This window comes from Chelonus insularis, unplaced genomic scaffold (genome assembly GCF_013357705.1).
Source record: "Chelonus insularis isolate UGA/USDA-ARS -01 unplaced genomic scaffold, ASM1335770v1 contig_121_pilon, whole genome shotgun sequence".
Taxonomy (NCBI): domain Eukaryota; kingdom Metazoa; phylum Arthropoda; class Insecta; order Hymenoptera; family Braconidae; genus Chelonus; species Chelonus insularis.
Genome location: NW_023276363.1, coordinates 87,950 through 112,723, shown reverse-complemented (window position 1 = coordinate 112,723; position 24,774 = coordinate 87,950). Strand labels below are relative to the sequence as shown.

General features: G+C 27.7%; 3 protein-coding genes across 4 annotated transcripts; 1 reads left to right on the top strand and 2 right to left on the bottom strand.

Annotated features, from left to right (window-relative positions):
• Positions 1-78: 78 nt before the first annotated feature.
• Positions 79-1,161, bottom strand: LOC118066648 (uncharacterized). The gene is made up of 3 exons (XM_035082848.1): positions 1,006-1,161; positions 368-824; positions 79-302 (listed from the first exon to the last, which is right to left on the bottom strand). Exons 2-3 carry the CDS (start codon positions 807-809, stop codon positions 211-213), a joined length of 534 nt encoding a protein of 177 aa, XP_034938739.1. The 5' UTR covers positions 810-824; positions 1,006-1,161; the 3' UTR covers positions 79-210.
• Positions 1,129-4,280, top strand: mIF2 (mitochondrial translation initiation factor 2). The gene is made up of 11 exons (XM_035082736.1): positions 1,129-1,248; positions 1,403-1,550; positions 1,628-1,923; positions 1,999-2,159; positions 2,225-2,451; positions 2,540-2,810; positions 2,884-3,137; positions 3,217-3,481; positions 3,561-3,725; positions 3,805-3,945; positions 4,025-4,280. Exons 1-11 carry the CDS (start codon positions 1,211-1,213, stop codon positions 4,195-4,197), a joined length of 2,139 nt encoding a protein of 712 aa, XP_034938627.1. The 5' UTR covers positions 1,129-1,210; the 3' UTR covers positions 4,198-4,280.
• LOC118066636 (2-oxoglutarate-dependent dioxygenase htyE) lies at positions 4,271-24,770 on the bottom strand. 2 transcript variants are annotated; one of them, XM_035082835.1, is made up of 7 exons: positions 24,637-24,770; positions 23,382-23,976; positions 9,031-9,146; positions 6,649-6,764; positions 6,140-6,287; positions 5,846-6,028; positions 4,271-5,203 (listed from the first exon to the last, which is right to left on the bottom strand). In XM_035082835.1, the coding sequence occupies exons 2-7, from the start codon at positions 23,476-23,478 to the stop codon at positions 4,850-4,852; spliced, it is 1,014 nt and encodes a 337-aa protein (XP_034938726.1). In that variant the 5' UTR covers positions 23,479-23,976; positions 24,637-24,770; the 3' UTR covers positions 4,271-4,849. The 2 variants fall into 2 exon arrangements, with proteins under 2 accessions (XP_034938726.1, XP_034938717.1); XM_035082826.1 differs by lacking the exon at positions 24,637-24,770 and having other exon boundaries at positions 23,382-24,188.
• Between the last annotated feature and the right edge of the window lie 4 nt (positions 24,771-24,774).

Genomic DNA, 24,774 nt, shown 5'->3' with positions numbered 1-24,774 from the left:
ACGAAAAGTGCACATTTAAATATGAATTGCATAGTTTACAAATAATTCAGATATGAGAAATAATATTAATTTACAAGATAGCATGATAATTATACTTTATCAGTTAGAGATTACAGATATCAGATAGATTATATGATAATTATTGATAATATGGCTATACCACAACCGTTGCTTATATGATAATATTATTGAAATCCTTTTAAATTTTCTTCACTTGTTATTCTCCTGTTCTTTAATTATGTGTTTGGTTTCATTTTCATTTATTTCTATATTTTCCATAGAACTTTTTTTGCCAGGTTTATCTACAGCATTAATCAAATTATAACTCAATTTTCAATTGTTTTTAAACAAAATGTCGATACTTTACCTTTCCTTTTATTATTTGTGGTCTGATTTTGATAGACTGACAATTCAGGATGCCTCTTCAAAAAAGCCATTAACCAATCATATCCAGCTTCCTTTTTTTCCATATTAAATCTGTGAGCTATACCGTTTTTTATTACAAATTCGAATGCCAGCATCCGAACTTCTTCACGTGTTAAAGGACTGTATCCAATGGATTCTAATTTTTTAATATAATTTACAAGTTTGGTTTCATTTGCATCTCCTAAACTACTTCTTCTTCCTAACTTCATTTTTTCTAAATTATTTTTTTCAATACGTCTTCTTAATGTGCGTGCAGAAATATTATACTTTTCTGCAATTTTCCCAAGTGATGATTTTTTATCTAAAACTTCTTTGGCAGCTGCTTTGAGATCTTCTGAAGACCATTGGCTTCTCACATTTTTTGATATGTATTTTCGAGGCATCTTTGATTAAGTGATCTAAATAAACAATTTATTATATAAATATCAAACATAAACAACGTGGTCATTTTCTTTATTTTTCAATCACAATAATTTGTTGTGACAAATTGCTAGGTATTGATCGTGCAAACAAGAATTGTATCCTTTTACAAGATAATGATCGTCTATGAAACAAATGTGTTTAATCATCTTTACTTACATTGTTGAAATATTCTACTTAATGAAACAATTAATTTGAATTATCACTTTGTAAATGATCGTTTACTAGTGAATACAATTCCATTATTACTGAGATGCCATTTTTCACATCAGTAGTAATAATCAACAATCACGAATATAAAGTGCATTCACCTGTGTTGAATGATTCACACACACATACATGACTTATGTAAACCATATAGAAGATGGCTCCGTTCTTGATTCAAATGTGCTTTAAACAACGGTATTTATTTATTGTATATTTAACTAATATCATAAAATAATTATATTTTTCATTATTTTATAAAAATTCCCTAAATTTTTCTTATAAATTTTTTGGAAATTTAATTTAAAAATAAAACTTGATGATTCATAACCTTTTATCATGCTTTTTTCAGTTATGTTTCAAAATTTATAAGTGAAATTGTCAGAAAAGATCACAATGGAGCCCAAAATTATTTATTTAATTCAAAAGTATGTATTGAATGTCATTGCTATCACACAACGCCAGTTTATTTAAAAAGGAGAAAAACGAAAGAAGAAAAAGTAAGTCTCTTTTGTATGTTTTTTAAAATAAAAATACCTTTCAATAAAGATTATGTTTACATTTATAACAATTATAGAAATTATTAGCTACTACGGTCATTCAGAAACCAAAGGCTAAATCAACAATGCCTCTTATTAAAGTATGGCCAAATATGACAGTGAACGAATTAGCACAAGCTGCTTCGAGATCTGTAAGCGATGTATTACAAGTTATTGAATATTCAGGTGTACGTGGGTTTAAGCAAAATAGTGTGATTTATGATGGTAATCTTCTGTACGCTGCTGTAAAAAAACTTGGATTAAAATACGTTATAGTACCTAGGCCTGATCAAGTTGAAAAAGATGAATATGAAGATGTTGATGTTATTAAACGGTAAGTAAAGGTACTTTTATTACATTATCAAAATGATTTAACTCTTATTTTTGATAATTGTTTTTTTTACAATAGTCCACCTCCAGATCCATCAGTCTTAATTAAAAGACATCCAGTTGTTACCGTGATGGGCCATGTAGATCATGGAAAAACAACTCTTTTGGATTCTTTGAGACACACATCAGTAGCAGCTAAAGAATTCGGAGGAATAACTCAACATATAGGAGCATTCAACGGTATATTTTATAGTAATAAATATGTCAAACGAAAAACAAACTTTTTCAGATTTTTATATTTTCAGTCAATTTGGACACTGGCGAAAGAATAACTTTTCTTGATACTCCGGGACATGCTGCATTTCGTGCAATGCGTGAAAGAGGTGCGAATGTTACAGATATTGTCATTTTAGTCGTAGCAGCTGATGATGGAGTTATGGAGCAAACAATTCAAAGCATAAAAATGGCAAAAGAAGCAAAAGTTCCAATTGTCGTGGCCATAAATAAAATTGATAAACCAGGTGCTGATATTGTAGGTAACGATTAACTAAAAAAATTTTAACCATTTTCAAACAATAACATCCAATTTATTTGATATTTTTTCAATCGAATTTCTATAGGAAAGAACTCAAAAAATGTTAGCTGTACAAGGGATCCTTGTAGAAGCTTTTGGAGGTGATGTACCTAGTGTAAATATTTCTGCATTGAAAGGAACTAATTTAAGAGAACTAGTAGAGACTGTTGCTGTATTAGCTGAGGTGATGGAATTGAAAGGAGATCCTAATGGTATGGTTGAAGGAGTAATTTTAGAAGTGAGTACAGATATTAGTCGCGGAAAACTTGCTACAGCACTTATTCAACGAGGAACTCTACGAAAAGGGTGCATTCTCGGTAAGTTTCATTGATTATTGTATAATAAACAATTTTGAATTATATTAAATATTTATTTGATTGAATTTCTTAGTTGGTGGAACTGCTTGGGCTAAAGTACGAGGCATGATTGATCATGCAGGAGCTCCAATTTCCGAAGGTAAACTTTCTGAAGCAGTACAAATACTTGGTTGGCGAGAGCTACCGGCAGCTGGAGATGAATTTCTAGAAGTTGAGAGTGAAAAAAAAGCTCATAGTGTTATAAAGTGTCGACAAGCACAACGAATGAAAATGAAAGCTATTGAAGACTTGCCTGAGATTGAAAAAAGAAGAATGGAACATGAAAAAGTAAGAACATAAACATAATTTTTTAATTTCTTTAGTGATTTATTTCTTAATAATTGTTTTGTATAATTTTTTATTATAGGTATATAAAGAAAATTTACTTAAAAAACGAGCTTTAGGAAAATACGTGAAAATAATTCATGGACTACCGCAAAAAGAAAGCTTGCCAGATGATGGAATTCCAAAAGTTAGTATTATACTCAAAGCTGATGTCTTAGGATCTGTAGAAGCAATTTTAGAAGCTTTAGAAACGTACGAAGATGAAAATCGTTGTCATCTTGACGTGATTCATTATGGGATTGGACCAGTATCTGAAAATGATGTAGAAATGGCTGAAGTATTTAATGGTATAATACCAGCAAATAACTTATGTTGTTTCTTTTATTCATTATTCCATTTCTTAACATTTTTTTAAATTTCTTGCAGGAATGATTTATACATTTAATATAAATACACCCAAAAATATGCAGGATCTTGCTGAGAAATCGAAAGTTCCTATTCATTCCCACAACGTGATTTATAAATTTATAGATGACTTAAAAGAAGAAATTCGTAAAAAGCTGCCGCCAACAATAGTTGAAGATAAATTAGGTAAGAGTAAAAAAAAATTAAGTTGATTGATATTATATCACCAATTTTATGTAAAATTGTGTTTTCTTTATTTGTTAAGGTGAAGCGAACGTTTTACAATATTTTCAAATAACTGAAAAAAAGAAAAAAGTATCAGTAGCTGGATGTCGTTGTACTGAAGGAGTCTTGAAAAAAGATGCGAAGTACAAAATTCTTCGAAATAATGAAATTGTTTATGAAGGTATGTATGAAACAATTAAATAGTTACTATCCTAATACAATGATTGGGGAAATGATAAATGTTTATACATAATTTTCAGGAACATTAACATCCATGAAACATCATAAGGATGAAGTCAATAGCATTAAAACAGGGTTAGAATGTGGTTTGCGATTTCATGATCCCAATGTTGTTGTACAACCAGGTGATACAATAATTTGCTATACAACTCATGAAGAACCACCCAGTGTCAATTGGGATCTTGGATTTTAATAAATTTGTAAATAAATTAAAAGTTTCTATTTAATAATTTTTAGAGAGAATATAAAAAATGAAATACACTGAATTTTTAAGTACAAATTCATTTATTATTGCTGGAGACTCCAGACTAATTCCTTGTGTACGCTTTTATCACGGTTCACACGAACAGACGACGACCTTTCGTGGTCTTGTTTTATTTATTTATTAATAAAATTCAATTCATCTATTGCAATAAGAGATTTACGAGAGATTATTGGACGGTTCATTGAATCGATGTCGACTCTATTTTTTTTTTGATTTCTCGTTGGTCTCTGTTTTATTTTATTTAGATCAAAGCTCCTCTCATTTAATCGTAAAATGATGGTATTGAAGCTAAATTATTGTCAAATTCATGGAATTAAAGTACATTTAATTAAATGCATCTAGAGCAAAGACCACGAAAGTATAAAAATCCATTCGCAGGATTAATAATTTTAAACTATTCAGTCTATCGCGATCGTTTTGATTATTAATCGCGGCAAATAATTTTTTTGCTGTTGTCAAATACTGACATTACAACTAGAGAACATAATAATTTGAGTTCTTTTTCGTCGCGATTCCTCTTCTTCCTTATCCGCGTGATTTAATGATAAGTAACACGCCAGGGAATCTAGAATTTTAATTATTAAGAAGCATAAGTTTCACGAAAACGACGTTGTAGATGATGATACGCCGTAAGTACCCCACGCTTTTTCTTCTGAAGACGACAAATAACTGGTTCTTGTGGTGGAATTGATATCTTTGTCTTCAAAGGCTCTATTTCAACATTCTCGTCTGGCTGAACGAAAAATCCGATGGAATGACGACCTCGAGAGCAATGTTCAGGCACCACAACACGATGTTTCAATGATGATAGCTGTTGGTTGGTCCATTTAGCGAGACAGTCTCCAGAATTAATCAAAATAGCTCCGGGAAGATGACCTACACGTCCCCAACGTTCGCCATATGGTGATTGGATCTCTAATCCATTTTCGCAGTCCTAAAATCAATAATTTTATGAAAAAATGTATTTACATAAGTAAAATTATTATCATACTTTTGTATAATTGTAAGCAATAAGTGTAAAATGATATTTACTTTCTATTTCTTAGTGAGTAACGTGAAACGAAAAAATTTTTACAATGACGCATTACACGAGTTCTTAACGAACAATCATTGTTAATTACGTGAAAAATGTTTTTGAAATAACTTTCAAAAGCTATAAAATCTCTTTTGAGTTAACACTAATAACGCATTAATAAACAAAAAAATTATCAATTGATTACTTAATATACAATATGATAATAAAGTAATACAATTCTTTCTGAAGGTTCTACTTTACTTGATAGAAAGTATTCAACCTTTTTCTAAATGAAAAGCAAACGTTTTCTCCAACTAATAAGGAATCAAAATCCAGCAGAAATGTATGTGTTAATCATAATCCCAATCCATAATCTTGTATGTATCACAGAGTAGTTAATCCATAGCAATTCTTGAACTGTGAACCATATTATCTCAAAGATCAGGTTTTAAGTCTAATAATTACTAATGCCAATTTATACAATCTTGCTATTGTTATCAAATGACATAAACTAAGGCTTAATAGAATATTTAAATAATGAATAATTATTACTCATCGTACCTGAGTTAAAAGCGTGAAGGTTCCAGTATCACAACTTGGCCCGTAACGCATAGCACCAGATTCTGATAAAACTGCCGGCGGATAGTAAATCATCCGGAAGCTAGAGCTATTACCAGAGTCAAGAAGGTTGGAGTGCTTGCTCATAAAGTAATCCGATGGCTGTTCCATTCCAACAGCAAGAGCCTGTGCAATCATTTGGGCTTAATAAAATTTGTCTCAAGCCATGATCTAGTTTGTCTAAGTTGTCACAATGAGGATAAAAGTGACTAACAAAGATGGAATTAAAAGACGTACTGTGAGAAGCATAGCCGAGAGTTGTTTAAAGTCACTTGTCAGCTCTTCCACTGCTGAACGGAAATTTGGAACATCTTCATCTGGCAATTCTGTGTCGTTTCCAGATATTATAAACTCGTGCCTGGCTTCGATCTCATCTGTTGGATTCCTGTTGAACCAACATTTTATATTAATTCTTATAAAAAAATGTTTTTTAAATGACTCTTAATTCTAATTAACAAAAATTATTTCCTTTGAATGGTTATAATAAATTGAATTAATAATACTTTAAGGCATAAGCATTTATGTTAATAGTTCTGTGATAGTCAAGTTCTCTTTTTATTATCAATTAGCATCAATTCACTAAAGAAACTAGTTTTTTTTAGGAATACTTTTTATTTTATTTTATGTATTCTGTAATAAAGCAGGAATTTTGTTGAAATGGATCTAAGTAAATATTAAATTGTTGAAAATTCATTCCAAGAAATAATGAAATTCAAAGCTACATAAAAGAAGTAATTTAAACTTACGTTCCAGGTTCTGGCTTGATATATCCATGGCTCGAAGGTGCAACGCACTCAAATTTGGCACGAGCCTCTTTAGGTAGCTCACAAAAAGTGTCCAAAGCTCTGTATGCTGCCTTTATCTACAAGAACAAGTAAATAAATGTAAAAGCATGTCGATGTAAATATGAAAATATAGCTGAAGGTAATGGATCATTAATATTCATGCGGAAATTTAATTTAAAATATGAAATAGCTTGTCAAAAGTCTAAGTGAATTTTGAATTCAAGGAACAACCCTGATCTTTATTGACTCCTGATGCATCTGAACAAATAAATTTTGATTGTTTTACTTCAAGGCTCAATGTCTCAACAAAAACTTTTATAAACTTTACTATTAACACATGACGGATTTGATATACAATCGTGTTTTAGGATGGTCATAAAGTGTTGAAAGTTTTTCTCATAAGAAATCTAGATCATATGCATGCAATTGCATTTGTGCATGATCATGAAAATGATATCTATTTTCATTTCTGACGCATGATAAAAGATACCATTGACGTTTCATCCAGATGCTTTGATAGATTTTTATTTTAATTTCATAAACTAGCGTTCTTGGAATAACGGAAGAAAGGCTTTATATCAGTAATATATCCTTCCTCGATAGCCTGGGTCTGATTAAACTTATTTTTTAACATCTTCTTCATTCTTTCTTCGTTGATAGCTATATCTTTTACTACTTTAATATTAATTTTTATTTTCTTTATTAAAAACAATTCAATCAAAATAACAAATAAAATTACTTCTGTCATTAATCAAATATTTACGTAAAACGTTTGTCAAGAAAATCTCTTCTCTAAATAAGAATACTTTATGATTAAAAAATTGGTCCCATCAATTATATACTTAATTCAATCTCTTAGCTGGTAATAATTTTAAAATACAAGTCACACTTTATTTTATCTTGTTGAAATTTATTATAAATTTTCACGCAATTTGATTTGATTTATTTGATCAAGACACTTAGGATAATTTATACTCCTATTGAATATACAATAAATTTTACCTCTGAAAAAAAAATTCAGAAATAAAAGTAAAGTATAAATGTTAAAATAAGAATGTAAAATAAGCAATTGAATTGAAAAATAAGAAACTGAAAATATACTTGGTATTATTTAAAAAAAATCAGTTTAATTGATAAGATTTTGTTTGAATTAAATCTTTTGACATAAAAAGTTCTTACATCAGTTAATTCTTTGTTATTCTTATTCTACTGCCGTTTGAGTAGTTTTATATATTCAACAAATGGTCAATTTACTGACCGTTATTCCGTTATATCGTCATCCCTACGTAGCGTAAATGTTCGTCATACAAATCATGATAAAATATAAGTTCACACACACACACACCTACATATAAAATATCTAGAATAGCATGAGTGTTTGAGATATTTTCGGAGATTTATATAAAATTCTACCAACTATAAAACTCTTAGACTTTAATAATAATACAATCATCGTCATTTTAAGAACAGTCTGAATAATAGTATTTATGTAATAAATGAAATCACACGAGTTTGATTGTTAATAACTCATGTATGGGCGTTGAATGTTCAATTAAAAAATTCAATTCTTTTTACAAGAAAAGATAATAATTGATTTAACATTTTAAATACTTCTATATTAATAAAATAAAATAGTATTTCCAATGAAATTATAAAATAATTATCAGTGAATGGATTTAAGAGTGATTAATATTCTTAAATCTTTCAAACGTCTACTTAAAAAATTTTTCTGATATTGTGGAAGGTCGATTATTGATCCATTTTATCTGAAGAATTTTAAAAAAGATATCATTATAATCAAATTAATGAATATTTCATGATTTTGTTAATTGGAATGAACATTATTGGGGCTAATTTCACCACTTGATCAGAAATTTATCAAACGATTTCGTTTTAATTTGCTTTTTTACTTATTAATCAATCATATTGGATATTCTCTTTTCTTTATCAGTGATAAGATATAGAGAGAGTGTGTGATTCCCAATAATTACTTCACTTGTTTAATATACAAAAAAGTCTATTTTGTCTGGAATTTTTAAAAATTATTTCCAATCACAGTATAATATCCATAGAAATAGTGTTTTTTTATTTTTCATTAATGGAACATCCATGAACATGAGATACCAATGTAATTAAATACAAGGTCAATGCTCAGCCTGGGGTCTTATCTCAGGGTTCTCCGAGTCATGAAAAATATAAAGTTCAAAGACTTTCTACTTCAATCTTATAGTGAATTTTTAAAAGAATATTCACTCTTTAAGTTCTTATACCATTCTTTTTTTATTTGCATATCCTGTCATATTTTTTAAAGATTTTAGTTCGAGGTTGTCTAATGGATTTTACCTTCCAATCGGGAATACCATGGTTGACAAGAAGAGCAAGTCCTTTCTCAGAAAGAGCCCGTACAAGCTTCTTAGCGACTTGTTTAACTACTCCCTTCTGGGGGCATGGTTCTGTGCCTGAAATAAAATAAAAAAAATATTTAGCTTAAAAAATTCACATAAATTATTTATCCTCAAGCTTTATCTTCTAAGATTAGTTATATTAACTCTTCACAGAGACTCAAGGAAAAATAACTATCATCTACCTTAAAAAAAATTCATTTCAACACCTAATCATTATACTTAATACTTAAAATATTTTTTTTTTTACTATTTCCATTAATTTATCAAGAAGATGAATTCTTCAATATTATTTATTGCATCAAGCCTTTCAAAGTAATAGTTATAAACTAACTTCAAAGAATGCTGAATCAAAATGAAGTGTTTGATTTGGAATGGAAAATATTTGCATTAATATTCAGGTTTTATGGTAAATTATTTGAACTAAATATGAATTTTTAGTACTATGACATAATATTGACATGACTAAGTGATTCAAAAATTTATAAAATATTAACAAAAGTATTTTTGATTGTATTTCGAATATGTAGCAATTGTGATAATTGACGTAAGTCGTTAAACTTGGTGATAAACCTTAAAATGTGTATATAACTCAGATATACTTGAAGCTGGTGACGTATTCCAGTTATTATATATGATCATAATATAAGAATGTGTTTGAAGACTTATGAAGATGATAAAAATGATAGATTTTGATAGCAAATAAGTTAAGCTGTGATTGATAAATTTTTTAAATAATCAATGATATAAATGAAATGTTCTATATTTGAAGTGATTATAAGAAGCTGTTTATTGGACAGACAATAAAATAAAAAGCAAGTGACAATTAATGAGGATTGATAATTAATTACGACAGGAATAAATAATACTCTGACTTAAAATGTTTTTTTATCAAGGAGGAATGAATCAGCGAAATGCAATTGAACATCATATTAAATGTATTTCATTTAAACTTTTAATAAATTAGCCATGTGTAAGATGACACCTTAGCATGTGGCACCTTTTTAATGTTCATCAATCTTTAATACATAAATCAAAGATGTCGCAGGTCTAATAAATTTCCATGACCGATTTATATAACACGTTTCACTCTAGAATGGACATCGATGACGTTTTTCGCAATACAAAGAGTCTGATTGGTTTTATTCAACCAACGACACGTGTATGCTTAGCTCTTTTTGTTAAAAAAAAATCATAATAAACAGCTTTTATGTAATTCGTGTAATAAAATGGAGAAAAAAATTCAATAAAAGATTGTAATAATATTATTATTCTATTTTTTCAACCATACATTATTTTCTTTGTGTATATTTTTGTACTCTGCATTTCTGAGTCACTTTCCCCTTTGAATCTATTCTCAGATCCCTTCTAAATCATTTTATTTCAAAGCATGAAATATATATTTATATATCTGAAAATACAAGGAAATGTTAATTAATGAAATAATTGTATCGAGGAGAGCAAAAGATATCTCAATAGATTATTTCTTAGAATTAAGATTTAAAAAAAATTTTTTACTCTTTTTTTCGATTTAGCAAATGGGCATACATTACAATTATTTTGCAGTAAATTTTTTATCAAAAATATTAATAAATATTCGAATTATTTAAAAAAAATCAATTAATAAAAAATTCATAACGGAAAAGTGAATTTTTTTGCTGATAATAATGAAGTCTAAACCAATTAATTCATTATTAATATGTATTTATAAAATAATTAATAAATAATAGCTGTGATACTCGATTATAATGATTGAATGGATTAGAAATATAAATGATGAATGTTGAAATGCATTTATATCTTCAGTATAGTAATTATTTAATTAAACTTATTTTGATTGAAATATAATTATAAATAAAACTGTTATCAGAGAATTGTATCCTTGTGAATGACCTTATTGGTGAGTCCACGACCTTAAAAGAATTACAATCGATTTCGAAGCCATCAACATACTCTATTAATTCCGAGGATAACAATTGTGGCGGCTTTGCATACAAAACCGTCATCGCAATGACGAATGATTCATGTCATATGCGGAAATTATCAACTGTTAATGCTTTGGAGATTTAGATTTTTATAATAACCCAGTAAAAATTATCACCTTGACATTCAATTTTTTTTTTTGTTTATCTTGCGGTTTTATCTTTTTCTTTTATTGCCATTATAATTCAGTCAATTCAAATAAAAATCGCTTTGGCATCACATACATCATAAGTACGTAACATCTCATCAGGATTTTATCCATCAACACCTTCTACATACTTCCTTCTCAATCGCTTAAGAATATATACAATGTCGACATTTTGTATAAACAATATCAACTTAATGGCACGGAATTTTACTCGCAATTTTTTTGACGTTTTTTTTTAACATGCTCGTCATCGCTGATGTTAACACTTTGATACCGCCAAAAATTAATACATATGTTAAGACTTGAGAACATAAAGAGCAATAACTAATCTTTTAGAGTTTTAAGTGATGTTGATTCTTTTAGACACTTCAAAGAAAATTATTCAATTCAATCGTAGATGGATTTTGTGATTTTCTTTTAAACAAATTTAAAACTGACAAATCTTTTTAAATGAAAAAGATTTTTTATTGAAGGATTATATATAAGCTTTACAAGAACTACTTTGGTTCTTTTTTCATTAAAAATTTCTGTTTAAAAAAACTTGTCACAATCTTTTCAAAGTATTTTACTGAATTATAAAAAAAAATGATACGTCTGATAATCAATTCTGATAATTAATAATTAATTTTAATGAAGATTAGTTTATTCTTCTGCACTTAATTCATAATAACCCATTATTAATAATAATTAGATAATTTTAAATATTCGACAAATTATCACAATAAATAATTTGAAATTGGAGTATAGCTCCAATTATACATAATAGCCAACAATTTTACCTTTAAACAGAGATTATTTTTTAAAACGTAATAATACCAACAAAAATAATTCTATGCTGCGCATATTATTATTTTTTGAACTCAATCGAAGTAACTACAATGGGAGAATAATAAATGTATCTATAACTCTATTAAATATACTAGATTACATTATGATTAATGACTATTAAGATATCAAATTTAATATGAAAAATGATAAAGACATTTCAACTATCATAATATAATAATTCAATAAAATATTTCATATCAAAATAAATTTTTTTTTCTTTAAAAAATAGATTACCGCTAAAACAAATAGCAGTACAAAAAATCATTTCATCAAAATGCAACGATGCGTCAAACCGGAAGACAACTTTATCGTTTTTAGTGACGTAATTGTAAAAGAGGCGGTTAAAATAACTAAACTAAACCGGAATTTACTAAGCTAACTTTGTATATAGCCTAAATAATTTATCTTGGATTTTTTTTTGTCATTATATTAACCGTTATGTTCCGCCAGCTACTGATAAGACCTGTCAATGATATAAGAGACATATAAGTAGGAAAATTATTTTTTTCCTTTATAATAAATGACAGTAGATTAATATAATAATATACCACGTTTATATATAATAAATTTAAATTCATAATTACAGCTTGAAAATTAATATAAAAATAATTTTTTAATTTTTCAATTATTTTTTGTCTATTGATTTATTAATTAAAAATTTATTTATTCGCGATATATCTAATTAATAATTGCTTTTATTTAGAAAAAAATGTTAGTATATTTCATTGACGTTAAAAAATGGTAATTAAGAAAAGAATTGACAACCGAAATTCCTGAGGATTAAGTAAATTTACAATCTTAGCCAATTGTCTGATCCACGAGTCTGCTTGGAGAAAGAATTGTAAATTAATCAGAGCATTTATCAAGACAAGCTTATCTGCTACGATAGAAAAAATATGAAGAGAAAGAAGAAAAAGGTTTAAAAAAAAACAGACACGTGTTAATATGATAATTTGCTGAGATCACTAAGTTTGATACGAATATGTATGCATAATCACGGTGGGTTTTTATTCCCTCGTCATTTATAAGTTAGTGATTAATTACTTAGAAAAAATTTTCCAAGGCAAAAAATGTCACAATTGTATTAATTTATTATTTTTTTTTTGTAATTCTTATGACTTTAAATAGTTTTTTAGTATTGTTATTTGAAAAAATACTTAATAATGATTTAATATAATCAGTAAGAGCAACTGAATTACATAAATTGATTCTAGAAAAATCGATTGTAATTTTTTAAACTGAAATCCTTTTTTAAAATTAATTTTCTTGAATTATTATGAATAATATTGATTTTTTTCTGTGAAAAAGTGTATTTTTTATTATTAAAATTGACTGATAAAATAAATTTCCTCGATAAAAAAGAAGAATTTCTTGAATAATTATTATTTCGAAGAAAATATGTTAATTAGTAAGTAAATTATTCTAAATGAACAAATATTAAAATAAAGATGATCATTAAAACGTCCCATTTTGACTTTCCTCATCAAGAATAATTCAAAAAAAAATGTATAATCAATCAGAAAAAAAAATATTTTACAATCAAAATCATGATTCATAACCATTGATTTTTTATTTCATATCCAAAGCCTTAATCAATACAATCAACTCATCAATTAATCATGATTTTTACCACGACTTAATTAATTACTTAATGACTATTTTTCTACAATCATCGATCAGGTCTTATCGACAGAACTTGTTTTACTAGACACTTTCTCATCGCATAAATAAATAACTGAAGGTTAGAAAGTTGCAACGAAAAGCAGTGGGAGAGATAAGAAGTTTTATTGCACCCCTGGAGAGCCTCGAATGTGCTTTCCAGCCACATTAAGCAAAGAATTGCAACACATGTTCACCTACTATGTGAGTTATATATAAGTTATACCCACTATATACAATGTGACACGAATTAAATCAACATACTTATTAACAAATAACTTTGTTTTTATTTTATAAAAAAAATATTATGTAGAGCAGTTTGGAATTTTCCATAGCTCTCTGAAGTGGAATATAAGATTGCAAAAACTTAACAACTTCCAGAAACTCTTTTATTATTTATTCTAAACGATAATTCTTACTTATTTCAAGTGTTTGTTTCGATGACAGAACTATTATCGTATTTTTATATCTTCTGAAGTACCAGGAATCATAAAAATCAACGTGGAAGTTATTTTCTGCTTCAATATTACAGGAAATTATACCTGCCTCTAATCCAATTATCTTCATTAAATCTAATTAACATAATTTAAACAAATTAATAAAGATAATAAAGCCATGGGTGTTGAAAATAATTGAAACTTTCAATTATTCTTGTTAAAATACAACAACTCAATGAATTTTCGTGGTCTCATTGATGACCTCGAAATATGATGAATCGAAACATGAGAGTAATGAAAAATGAAGGTAATAACGACATCATTTAATGCATACCGCAAAGTAATGGACCGACCATGAAGCTATGTGTTTGGTAACAGTGAAGCTGCAGAACTGAACTTTCGATTTTTATTTTTTTGTTTATGTTTGTTGCGGTCTGTTGCGATTTCTTTCCTGTTTATATTGATACTCTATCAGGTGTGATAGATAAACAAATCGTAATAATGTTTAGATACATGTCGTTGTTATAATACCTTACATTAGATTCTTATACGTAGCAAATTATCGAATATAAATTATGTTGTTATGTGAAGCAATTGAGTGGAGCATTTTAAGAGTTTATGTTTATGAAGAATACAATGAAATAAACTTTTCATCATGTATTGTTTGTTTAATTATTGAAATATAAGTTTTTTTCTAGATTTCAATTGAAAAAGAATAAAAAAATTCATTTCATAAAAGTCGATTGTATGAAATAAGTAAATATGGACAACATTAAACATGTATATATTTTTTTTTACATTTATTATTGTTTGTTTGAAAAAGAAAACAACTTTTATTCTTATTTCTTTCGAATTTTCATGATTTTTTAAAAAAACTTTTTGATTTCATGAATATTATCTTTTTATTTATTTTTCGTTACAACTTTTCTGATATAGATTGAATTTTATCCTACATATGAATTATCTAAAGAACTTAAGAATGGTATAATAAACAAATCTAGATTGATAATTAATTGATATCAGTATATAAGAAACTTAACAATTTACTTCATTTTTGTTTTTGGTTTATGTCTGTAATTACTAATGTTTTGATGTCAATTACTCTGGTATTTATTTTCACCAATTTTTCTCTTATCGTTCTTTTATTGAGAGTGTTAATATCTAGGACAGTGCCGACAATCAAGTTTATCATCCTAAGTAAATTTTAGTTAAAAGATTCTCTCGATTTATGAGAAAAACTAATGCCAAATTTTATCTTATCAATTTTTTAAACATTTTTCTGTGGATCTATGGATACTATTTCAACAGAAGGTAAAACTTACTATCATCTTGATCCCAAAAGAGAAAAATGAATCTATGCATTACAATAGTCATAATTCTATTTATGTTTATTGTAATAAAATTTTATAAATTACAAAATTTTATTTAAAAAATTCACTGTTCCAAAAACATATTTCTGAAGCTTATAAATAATTATTACTCCAAAATTACTGTAAACAATAATTTACTTTCACTGCTCCAAATAATATATTTTTTTTCATAATTTATTGTATGTAAAGAATTATTTAATTGTCTTCTTGACAGTCGGATTAATATTGCTCATCATAAAAGAATTACTAGATTGTTCATTGCAGAAATTACTTATTTAAATTTAACAAAAGACAAAATTTACTTGTAACAAAAGTCTGCAATCATTTCAATAGTTTCACGTGTCCAACATTGGTTTCTAACTTTCGCTCGTCCCTGAAAGTGACTGCTGAGGACACATTAGTATTCTAGAACCAATAGGTTTGCATGTTATTTGACATCCGGAAATTCGTAGAAAAATTAGTAATCATAGCTGAGAGTTAGTGATAATCATGAAAAAAAAACTCTGCGTTATTGAAATAAGTTTATAAAGAATTAATTAACTATCTAGCTTCTAGAAATTCTGCGGCTCATATAATGCTAAAAACATTCTTATGATTCAACAATTACAGCTGTTAACACGGAAATGATAAGTTACAAAGAATTTTGTTTCGTGGCTCTGGTACTCCTATACCGATTAACATGTTACGTGTCCAGATATGTCATAAAAAAAAACAATTGTTAAAATAGAATAAATGGGAAAAAAGTGAAAAAATAACACAATACACGAAATAGCATGATGTGAGCAGCTGATAATTCTCTATCTATCCATGCGCATTTTTTTCAGGGTCGAATTACTCGAGTATAACAAACTAACAAGTCTTTCAATTATATATGATTCATTATAAAAATAATATGTTACACAACTGCAAAAAATTACAAACAATTATCGAATTCATGAATGGATGGATATTATTGAAAACTACAAAATTGTTGCTTGAGAAAATAGAGTCTATAAAAATAATTGGTACTCTAAAATTATTTAATCGGTTTTATGTTTAATAAAAATGATTCTTAATGATAGGATAATTTGTTTATTTTGATAACTTCAATATTTTTCAATTAAAATGATGGTTTATTTGATTTATGCTTATAGTTAAATCGTTTAAATAATTGGTCACATATCAAGGATTACTGATAGTAGTAAGTATTATTTAATTTGACTAGTTTTTATTATGTTTGATTATCGTGTTCTGCTATAACATTATCCATAATAATTGATGGGTTTATCCAATCTATAAATAAACAAATAAATAATTTAATAAAATGAAATTCAAATTTATATATTCTGGAAAAAACACAAATTGATGGAAATAAATAAAAAATCATTTTCCAACCGTTTGAAAGAACCTGTCTTTTTGTTTAAAAAAAATTATATAAGAGATTAAATAAATTTTTTCGATTTCAAATGATATTAGTAAATATTCCAGGCTAGCCATTAGGGAATAATTATTGAAATAAAATTATCTGTAGGTAATTATGATGATAATTATAATAGTAAGCTATAAGTTAGAAAATAAGTGGAGTAATGTTATAGATAATCTATTGTAATAGCTCTAAAATATCACCTGCCACTTAAAAGGCAATGTTTTAATATTTTTCTAAAAAAAAACCTGACTTCAGTTGATGTTGAAGAATATTTATATCGTCATTGTAAAAATGTCTTATCGATAGGAATTATTCAAATAAACTATCTTAATGATTTATTAATTATCCAAGAGTAATAAGAATTCTCATTTGAATTGTAATGAAAAAAAAATATTCCAGTACATATTTAACGATTTTTTTTTTTTAAATTACTATGCTGTTATTGCAGAAGTCATTTTTCTTTGGTTCAATTATTAATCCTACAGATTTTGCAATGTAATTCCTGATACTTTAATAAATTTATCCATCAATAATAATTAAAATTATAAATTCTGACATCAGATACAATCAGTACCTCTTGTAAAGTCCTCAATACAAATAAAACATCATTATAAATTTTTCCCTACATTGTAGAGTCGTCAACATAGTTTAATGTTGAAGAAACTGTTTTTTTTCTTACACTAAACTTGGATTGTCTTCAAATGAGTATTGACTTAAGATTAAATGTACTATCAATTCCAATGTCAAGAAACCTATAAATTTTCCCAAAGCATCAATATATTATTTCACATAGCAACGTTTGTTCAAATAAAGGTAAAGGTTGAAGGTATCAACTAAAATATGCACAAAACATCCTCGTTAAATCAACTTGGAGATTGATTGTATAAGGTCATTAGAACTTGAATGAATATATTAAAATAGGTAGGAGAAGGAAAAAAAAAACCTTCTACTAGTTTGGATCACAGGTAAGTTTTATCACGTATGAACGGAAGCTATCTATCAAGACAATGAGGCATAGCAGAGACAATGTTATATGTCGAAAGGCATGGATCATCAGTTTGATAAATACTATATATTATATTATATTATTGTTAGGTATATGGAAAAAGAAAATTAACTGTCAAGTATTGCAAGCCAGAATGAGGTCGGTATTCCTATCTTTTTCTTTCAGGGACGAAGATGTTGCCCAATGTAAAACTAAGTGAGAGGTGAAGCAGAGGACGCGTGTCATAACTATGCTATATAGTTTATAAAATAGTATTCAAAATATATATATATTAGATAAATGAATGATATGAACAACATTTTTATTCCAAAAGCATCAATGACATCCTTGACTTTAACAGAACATTGACATCGGTATTCCGGTAGATTCTTTAGAAATATTGAGCACGATAACCTTGTCGACAATGCTAATTGTTTTTCAGTATTATTATGACCATAATAAATAAAAAAAATTGCCTTTAGCTTTTAACATATGTAATTGATTAGATAAAAATATTTTATACATCAAGTAATATTTTGATGATGATTAGTAGATATTTGGTTATCATTGTTTTCTGTTGTAAAACAAATTTCTATCATCATTCAAAAATATACTACTTGTATTTTTGTAATATAAATGATCAATTATTATTTATCTTCAAATTGACAAAATATTCTATTGATTAATTTTGCATAGGAATTTTATCAATCATTGGGAAATAAATGGTATTAATGGTGTATGATAACAACATGAATCCATCATAATGTAAATAAAAAATAATTAAATAAAATAAATGAAAGAATTTGTAGAAAGTTATTTTTGAGTAGGAATTAAATTTCGGACGGTAGTGATATCTTTTTTATGTTAAATAGAACGGAATTGAATTTATTAGAGGTCGGAAGTGAGCAAGAAATAGTCAGACAGCTCTTATAATTAAAGTAAAATATTCAGTTGCTTAATACAGAATTATTAATAACAAATTATGTGAAGTAATACTTCTTTGTCAACTGTAAGTATGCATTATATGTTTAATTAGCACACTAGGAAGTTATAACAGCATGATTATTTTAAATAAACCTTAATAAATTTTTTATTCAACTCTACCATTCATTGAAAAATGAAAAAAAAAAAAATTTTTAATTGTAACTTAACTTTTGAAATTAATTTCTCTTTCAACATTATGGTATTTAAATAAATTATAATTAAAAAACATTTATAAAATAGTGTTTGTATTTTTATGATTATTTTTTAAAAAATCAAATGTTTTTTACTAAGATTATTCATTTAATTAATTTTGGCTGATTTATGATATAAAAATTAACAGTCAATACTTTTATTGTTGTTAATTTTTGTTAAAAAAGGGAAAAAATATATTGTTTTAATTTTCATAAAGTGAATTTTTTATTTTCTATGGCTATTAAATGAACTCATTTTTCAATATTAAATGTAAAAATGTATTACTCCAATAGTCTGGAAGGCATGATGGGTGTTTGGAAATACATTAGTTTAAATTTAAATTTATAAATTTAAATTAAATCTACAGAATAGGGTCATCAAAAAATCTCAGTGGGGTCACGAAACGAGAGAGACTTGTCTCTGAAGTGAGCTCATGTGTCGCCAAACTAAAAGCGGTTGGTCGTTGGCCGTTTGCCCGGTGTACAACAGAAGAGTTAAAAGTTGATAGTCAAAGTAGTTGTAGTAGTACTAGTAGTAGTCAAAGTTAAGAGAAGGAAGAAGAGGAATAATAATAATAATAACAATAATACATATAACTATTGCTTATACTGAAGGCGAAAGGGAATACAGACAAGCAGACAGAAACTAAAAGCTAAGACTTGAATGTTTTAAAGTCTTTGCTGTCTAGACTCTAGACTCTCAACACTTTGAATCATTCACTCCCACTTTATAGGCCTACCAATAGCAAGAATTTACCGCACTTTGATTATAACCTTTTTAAAGCTATAAGCATATTCATTGTCGTAATTTGGATTGATATGAGTACTTATATTACTCTTGCCAAGAATTGAACTGAAAGAAAAAGAACACAAAGAGAGACTGGGACACTGGTAGAGATGAAGAATAAAGATAATCAAAAATTGGCATAAAATAAATTACCTTTATATTATATTCGTATTAATATCAACTTTATCCATTTAATTGCATGTATGAATGAGTTATTACTTATTAAATGGCCATATAAAACAATGAGCTCTATCAGATGAGTCAGGATCCAAGGAATATATGAAGACATTACATAAAAAGGAATAAATCAACACATTTTAACTGCAAAAAATACTAGCACCCACTCATGACCTAGATAATGAGGAAAAAATTCATGAGTCACAACATGGATAAACAGGAATACTGGAGACAAAGTAGGAATTTAGATCTAGCTAGCATGAACCAACACTGCCAATGAGATCTCGATTCAAAGTTCACAGAAACGGAAGTGAAATTTTTACTGGACAAATTTTCGATGAGTTTTTATCAGCACTTCAATATGATCATTAATAAACTCGTTATAAGATAAGTTAGAAAATCAGAATATAACTTATTTTTATATAAAATTATAGATCATGTTATGCTTCATTAGCAATTTTTTATCAACATCTTGATGCAGTTTTAGATAAGAAGTTAAATGACTGTAAAAATGAGTAAATAACTTAATTTTATTCAAAGAGCTATAAAATTATGGGTTATTTTGAAAATTAATAGGATAAGTCTATGAGAAATAATGACTTATTGGTAGCCTGTATAATTTAGAAACAGTTATATTGATGAATACTATTTTATTTAATAAATAAGAAAGGTCATCAATTTATTAAAAATAAGGGAGAGAAATTTATAATGAAAAATGTATGGAATAATCCACAGATAATTTTGTAAATAAAAAAGTGTCATATTTCTTATTAGCACTCCTTTATCTATTACAATCTATCATTAACTTGACACATAATGTTACAAATTCAAGTGATTGATAGCATATCTAACTGTTTTTCTTCAATAATAACAAGTTTAAGAAAATATTCATTCAATAAATCAATAAAAATCATAAAATGTGAATAATACTGTTTTTTATCCACCCAACTATTACTTAAAACTGAATTTAAATTTACACAACTTTCTAAATAAAAACTAAGCAATGGTATTTTTTTCTAATAAAATTACTATCTTATGTATGAATAATTGTTTTAAAACATACAGATAAGTGCAATTAAAATTCTTTGTAGTTATTAAAGTCAATAAAAAATAAATTAGGAAATATAATTGTTGCAATGAAAAAGTCACCAATTTATTTATCAGTGGATTAAAAAAGATCAGTAAGAATTGCATTACATAACTGATATAATACTTATCAAGCCTAAATTTAATGCCAATTAAAAAAATTACTGCCAGCTAGCATTTTAGAGACCTAGATGTTTTGTTAACAATACTCGTGCAGCTTAATTCGTTCTGAATACCATTTAAAAGCTTATAAGCAAAATAAACTTTAAATATTGACAAATAATAATGTTTAAGAGATGGTAATGTACATTTACTAAAGTAGTTAGATGAACTGAAACACCCTGTAGCAAGGAAAGAATGTGGTGGGAATGAGGAGGGCCCTTAGCGAGGCTAAGGGAACAAGTCAGACTAGGCCCATACCACTTAGCAATTCTCGACATCTAGACTACTGCGTGTGCTCCGGCCTCGTATCGTTTCTCGTTGCTAAGCAACCGTTGCAACCGCGTCGCGTCCCTCTTTTCTGCTGTCTTTCTCCTTTTCCATGTAACCTACAATCCCATTGGCTTCACTACCAACATTTTTCTCTTGTATTTGTTTTATTCAAACATACAATAAATTGTATTCGCATGTCTTTTTATTAATGCAATTGACAGAATTATTTTGGTGGGAGATTGTTAAAATTTCTTGAAAATACCACACACGCTCCAATTAACACACATACATGATTCATCCAGTAGATTCACCAGCTGTATATATTCTTTCTGGATCTCTTTTTCCCCTTGGCTCTATGTGTCGCCTTTCGGTTTATATATATATTTGTTTTTATTCTTTGTGTATGACAATACAGTGAAAGTTGATCTCCAGATGTTACCGAATATTTAACTGTAGATTTCACCGGTCTCGTTGAAGAATTACATGTCAAATAGATGTTTGTTAAGAAATGGGTTACACTCCAATTTTTGGAGTAAATTTTAGAAGTTAATTTTATCAAGTAGTACGATATTATATTGAATCTGTTATATAAATGAAATCATAAAAAATTTCAGAGTTATGTTTTAAAAGACAAAATGTATGTAATTTCTTAAGACAATAATAAAGAAGTTATTTAATTTATTATCTAATGAAATTCGCTTGGAATTTGAGTTCTAGGTTTCATTGTTCTCCAACAATGCTTAGAAATTATTCAAATGAATGCAATGAGTGTATTTTTACATCACTAAATAATTTACGTTGCTAATGTTTTCTTATTTCAGAAAAAATTGATGATGGATTAAAAGTTAAAGTTTGCAAAAAAAATTATCATCTTTTTTTTTCCTTATTTAAAAGGCTATTTAGCAAGAATTTGTTATTGGAGTAAAGTAGAAATTATTGGCTCAGAAAAAAATGTCAACAAATCTACAACGGTATATCAAGTGAATTTAAATGAATCAATTAAAAAAAAAAGTGATAAAATTAATATACGAAACCGCCTACTTTTTCATTTCATTACGTTCGTGTTTATAATCGACAAGGCCCGAGGAGTCACTCGCATATAACGGACTTTCATGCAACGGTAAGTTTGATTAAATAGTTATATACACACTTTAGGTCCCAATGTTGATACTGATATTCAAACATATCTTAAACTACAAGTACAAACACGTACAATAGTAATGTAGGGTTTTATTAAACATACTAACAGTTCAACGAAAACCTCACATGATCACGTGCTGCAATTAGTCATTTCAAAACAAAAGATTAGTTCGATATACTTCGTAATATAAATTAAACTTGAAGCTAATAGTTCATTTCATTAGGTGGTTATTCCAACAGAATTATGATATTCGAAAATTCTTATACCGTGTATTATTCAACTTTCAAGAAAAAAGTAATAATAAAAATACTTAGTTCATCTCATTGTTTTCTTCATGAGATTTCAAAATACTTAGTAATAAATAATGAGCAGAAAACGTATTTCTTATCTTCATATAAATATTTATTCATAATGAAAATTTAAAAAATATTATGAAGTTGTTATTAAAGTTTAAGAAAATATTTTTCCCATAAATGTGAAAATTTATATGCAATATTTCATCAATGTTTTCTGCTCATCAAGTTGTTACAACGATACTGAGAGTTTTATCAAGAAAAGATTTTATCTATATTTCAAAAAATTGTCAATAAAATGATTTCCAGCATTCTCTGACCTTTAAAAAAAAAAATTTCTCTCAGCAAAATAAGTAATTAATAAATTACTTTGACAAGACGCTTACCCATGTGAGCAAGATCGATGATCGGTATTTCACATTTGCTGACAAGGGTCTCACAACTCTTGCTCACAATTGGTTGCGGTGTCCTGGTGTAGCTCATTTTAGAAAAATCTTGAGTGAGTCGACACAAGTGATAGTAAATATTTGAAAAGTTATTTCAGATGTTGAATTTTTACTGTTGGATCCCTCAGTTAAAGCTGCCTCAGGTCGACGACGTTGGTCCGAAGTCGTCCGACTTCTCTTCTCTTCTCTCTTCTCTACACAATCTCTTTCCACCGCCCTGTTTTGTGTTACCTCGCTCTGGTTGGTCGTTTGCCACAGTCCTTCTATTTTTCTTTACCTCGTCGACTTCTCTCTCCGTTCCTTTCGCTATCTATTTCTTCTCACTTACTCTCTTACTTTTGTTTATTGTCTTCCGTTACTTTCCCAAAGCTTTTGACAAATTATGGAGGCAACCAGGTAGCTTTTTAACCGTGAGAAATTCACCAAAGGCACTTCACCAACCTTCACACTAGAATATCCATGAAAATATCATAACTTTTGTCACTTGTGATTTCGTACACTAAATAATAATGTTCATCTATTGAATTTTAGTTATCTGCAACAAAAATAACTTCAATTGACGTCTGGTTTGAGGGATTTGGTGTTGAATTTTTTTCAATTGTTTTAACCCTAACGGTAACCACAGGAAAAAAGTTTATGGTAAGATTGATAGTGTAATAAGTAAGCGTGTACGTGGCTCTGAACTGATGGGCACATGCTATGCTTCTCGTTTCTTGTGCGAACGAACAAGAACTGAACTGACACCACACGCTTCCAAACTGGTGATACCGGACGCGCCGCTGCGAAATTACACGAGAATATACGAGTGCACACGAAATTGCAACGAATTTCTCCGAGGATCAACGAGTCATACCGAAACTCAATGACGATCGGCCTTGATATTTCTTCCGTGTAATTCAAATAAGAAAACATTAAAGTAAAATTTGTTTACTAAATATTGATAGATTTGTTACTATTTTCATGACAATAATCTTTATTCACAATACTATTCATAACCTCTCCAAAGACATGCTAGATAACGAGTTGATGATATATTTTTAATTAATTTTTTTGGTTAATAAACAATTTTTTAATTTGCCATCAAGTTTTACAATTTTTTATATCTTTATTTTGATCTAAGTTCAATCCGTAGAGAATGTATACAATAAAAAAGAGTGAACGTAAAAGATGAAGAAAAATAAAGAAGTAAAGTTACCTGGATAAAAAAAAAGTTGCTTAGATTAAAAAAAAAATAAACTTCGCAACTGGACTTTATTCTTCGGTAGAAAGAAACATACTGGCTCCTGTTTGATACCTCCCGGTAAATTTCAAACTCAAGATCGTTTAGTTTACG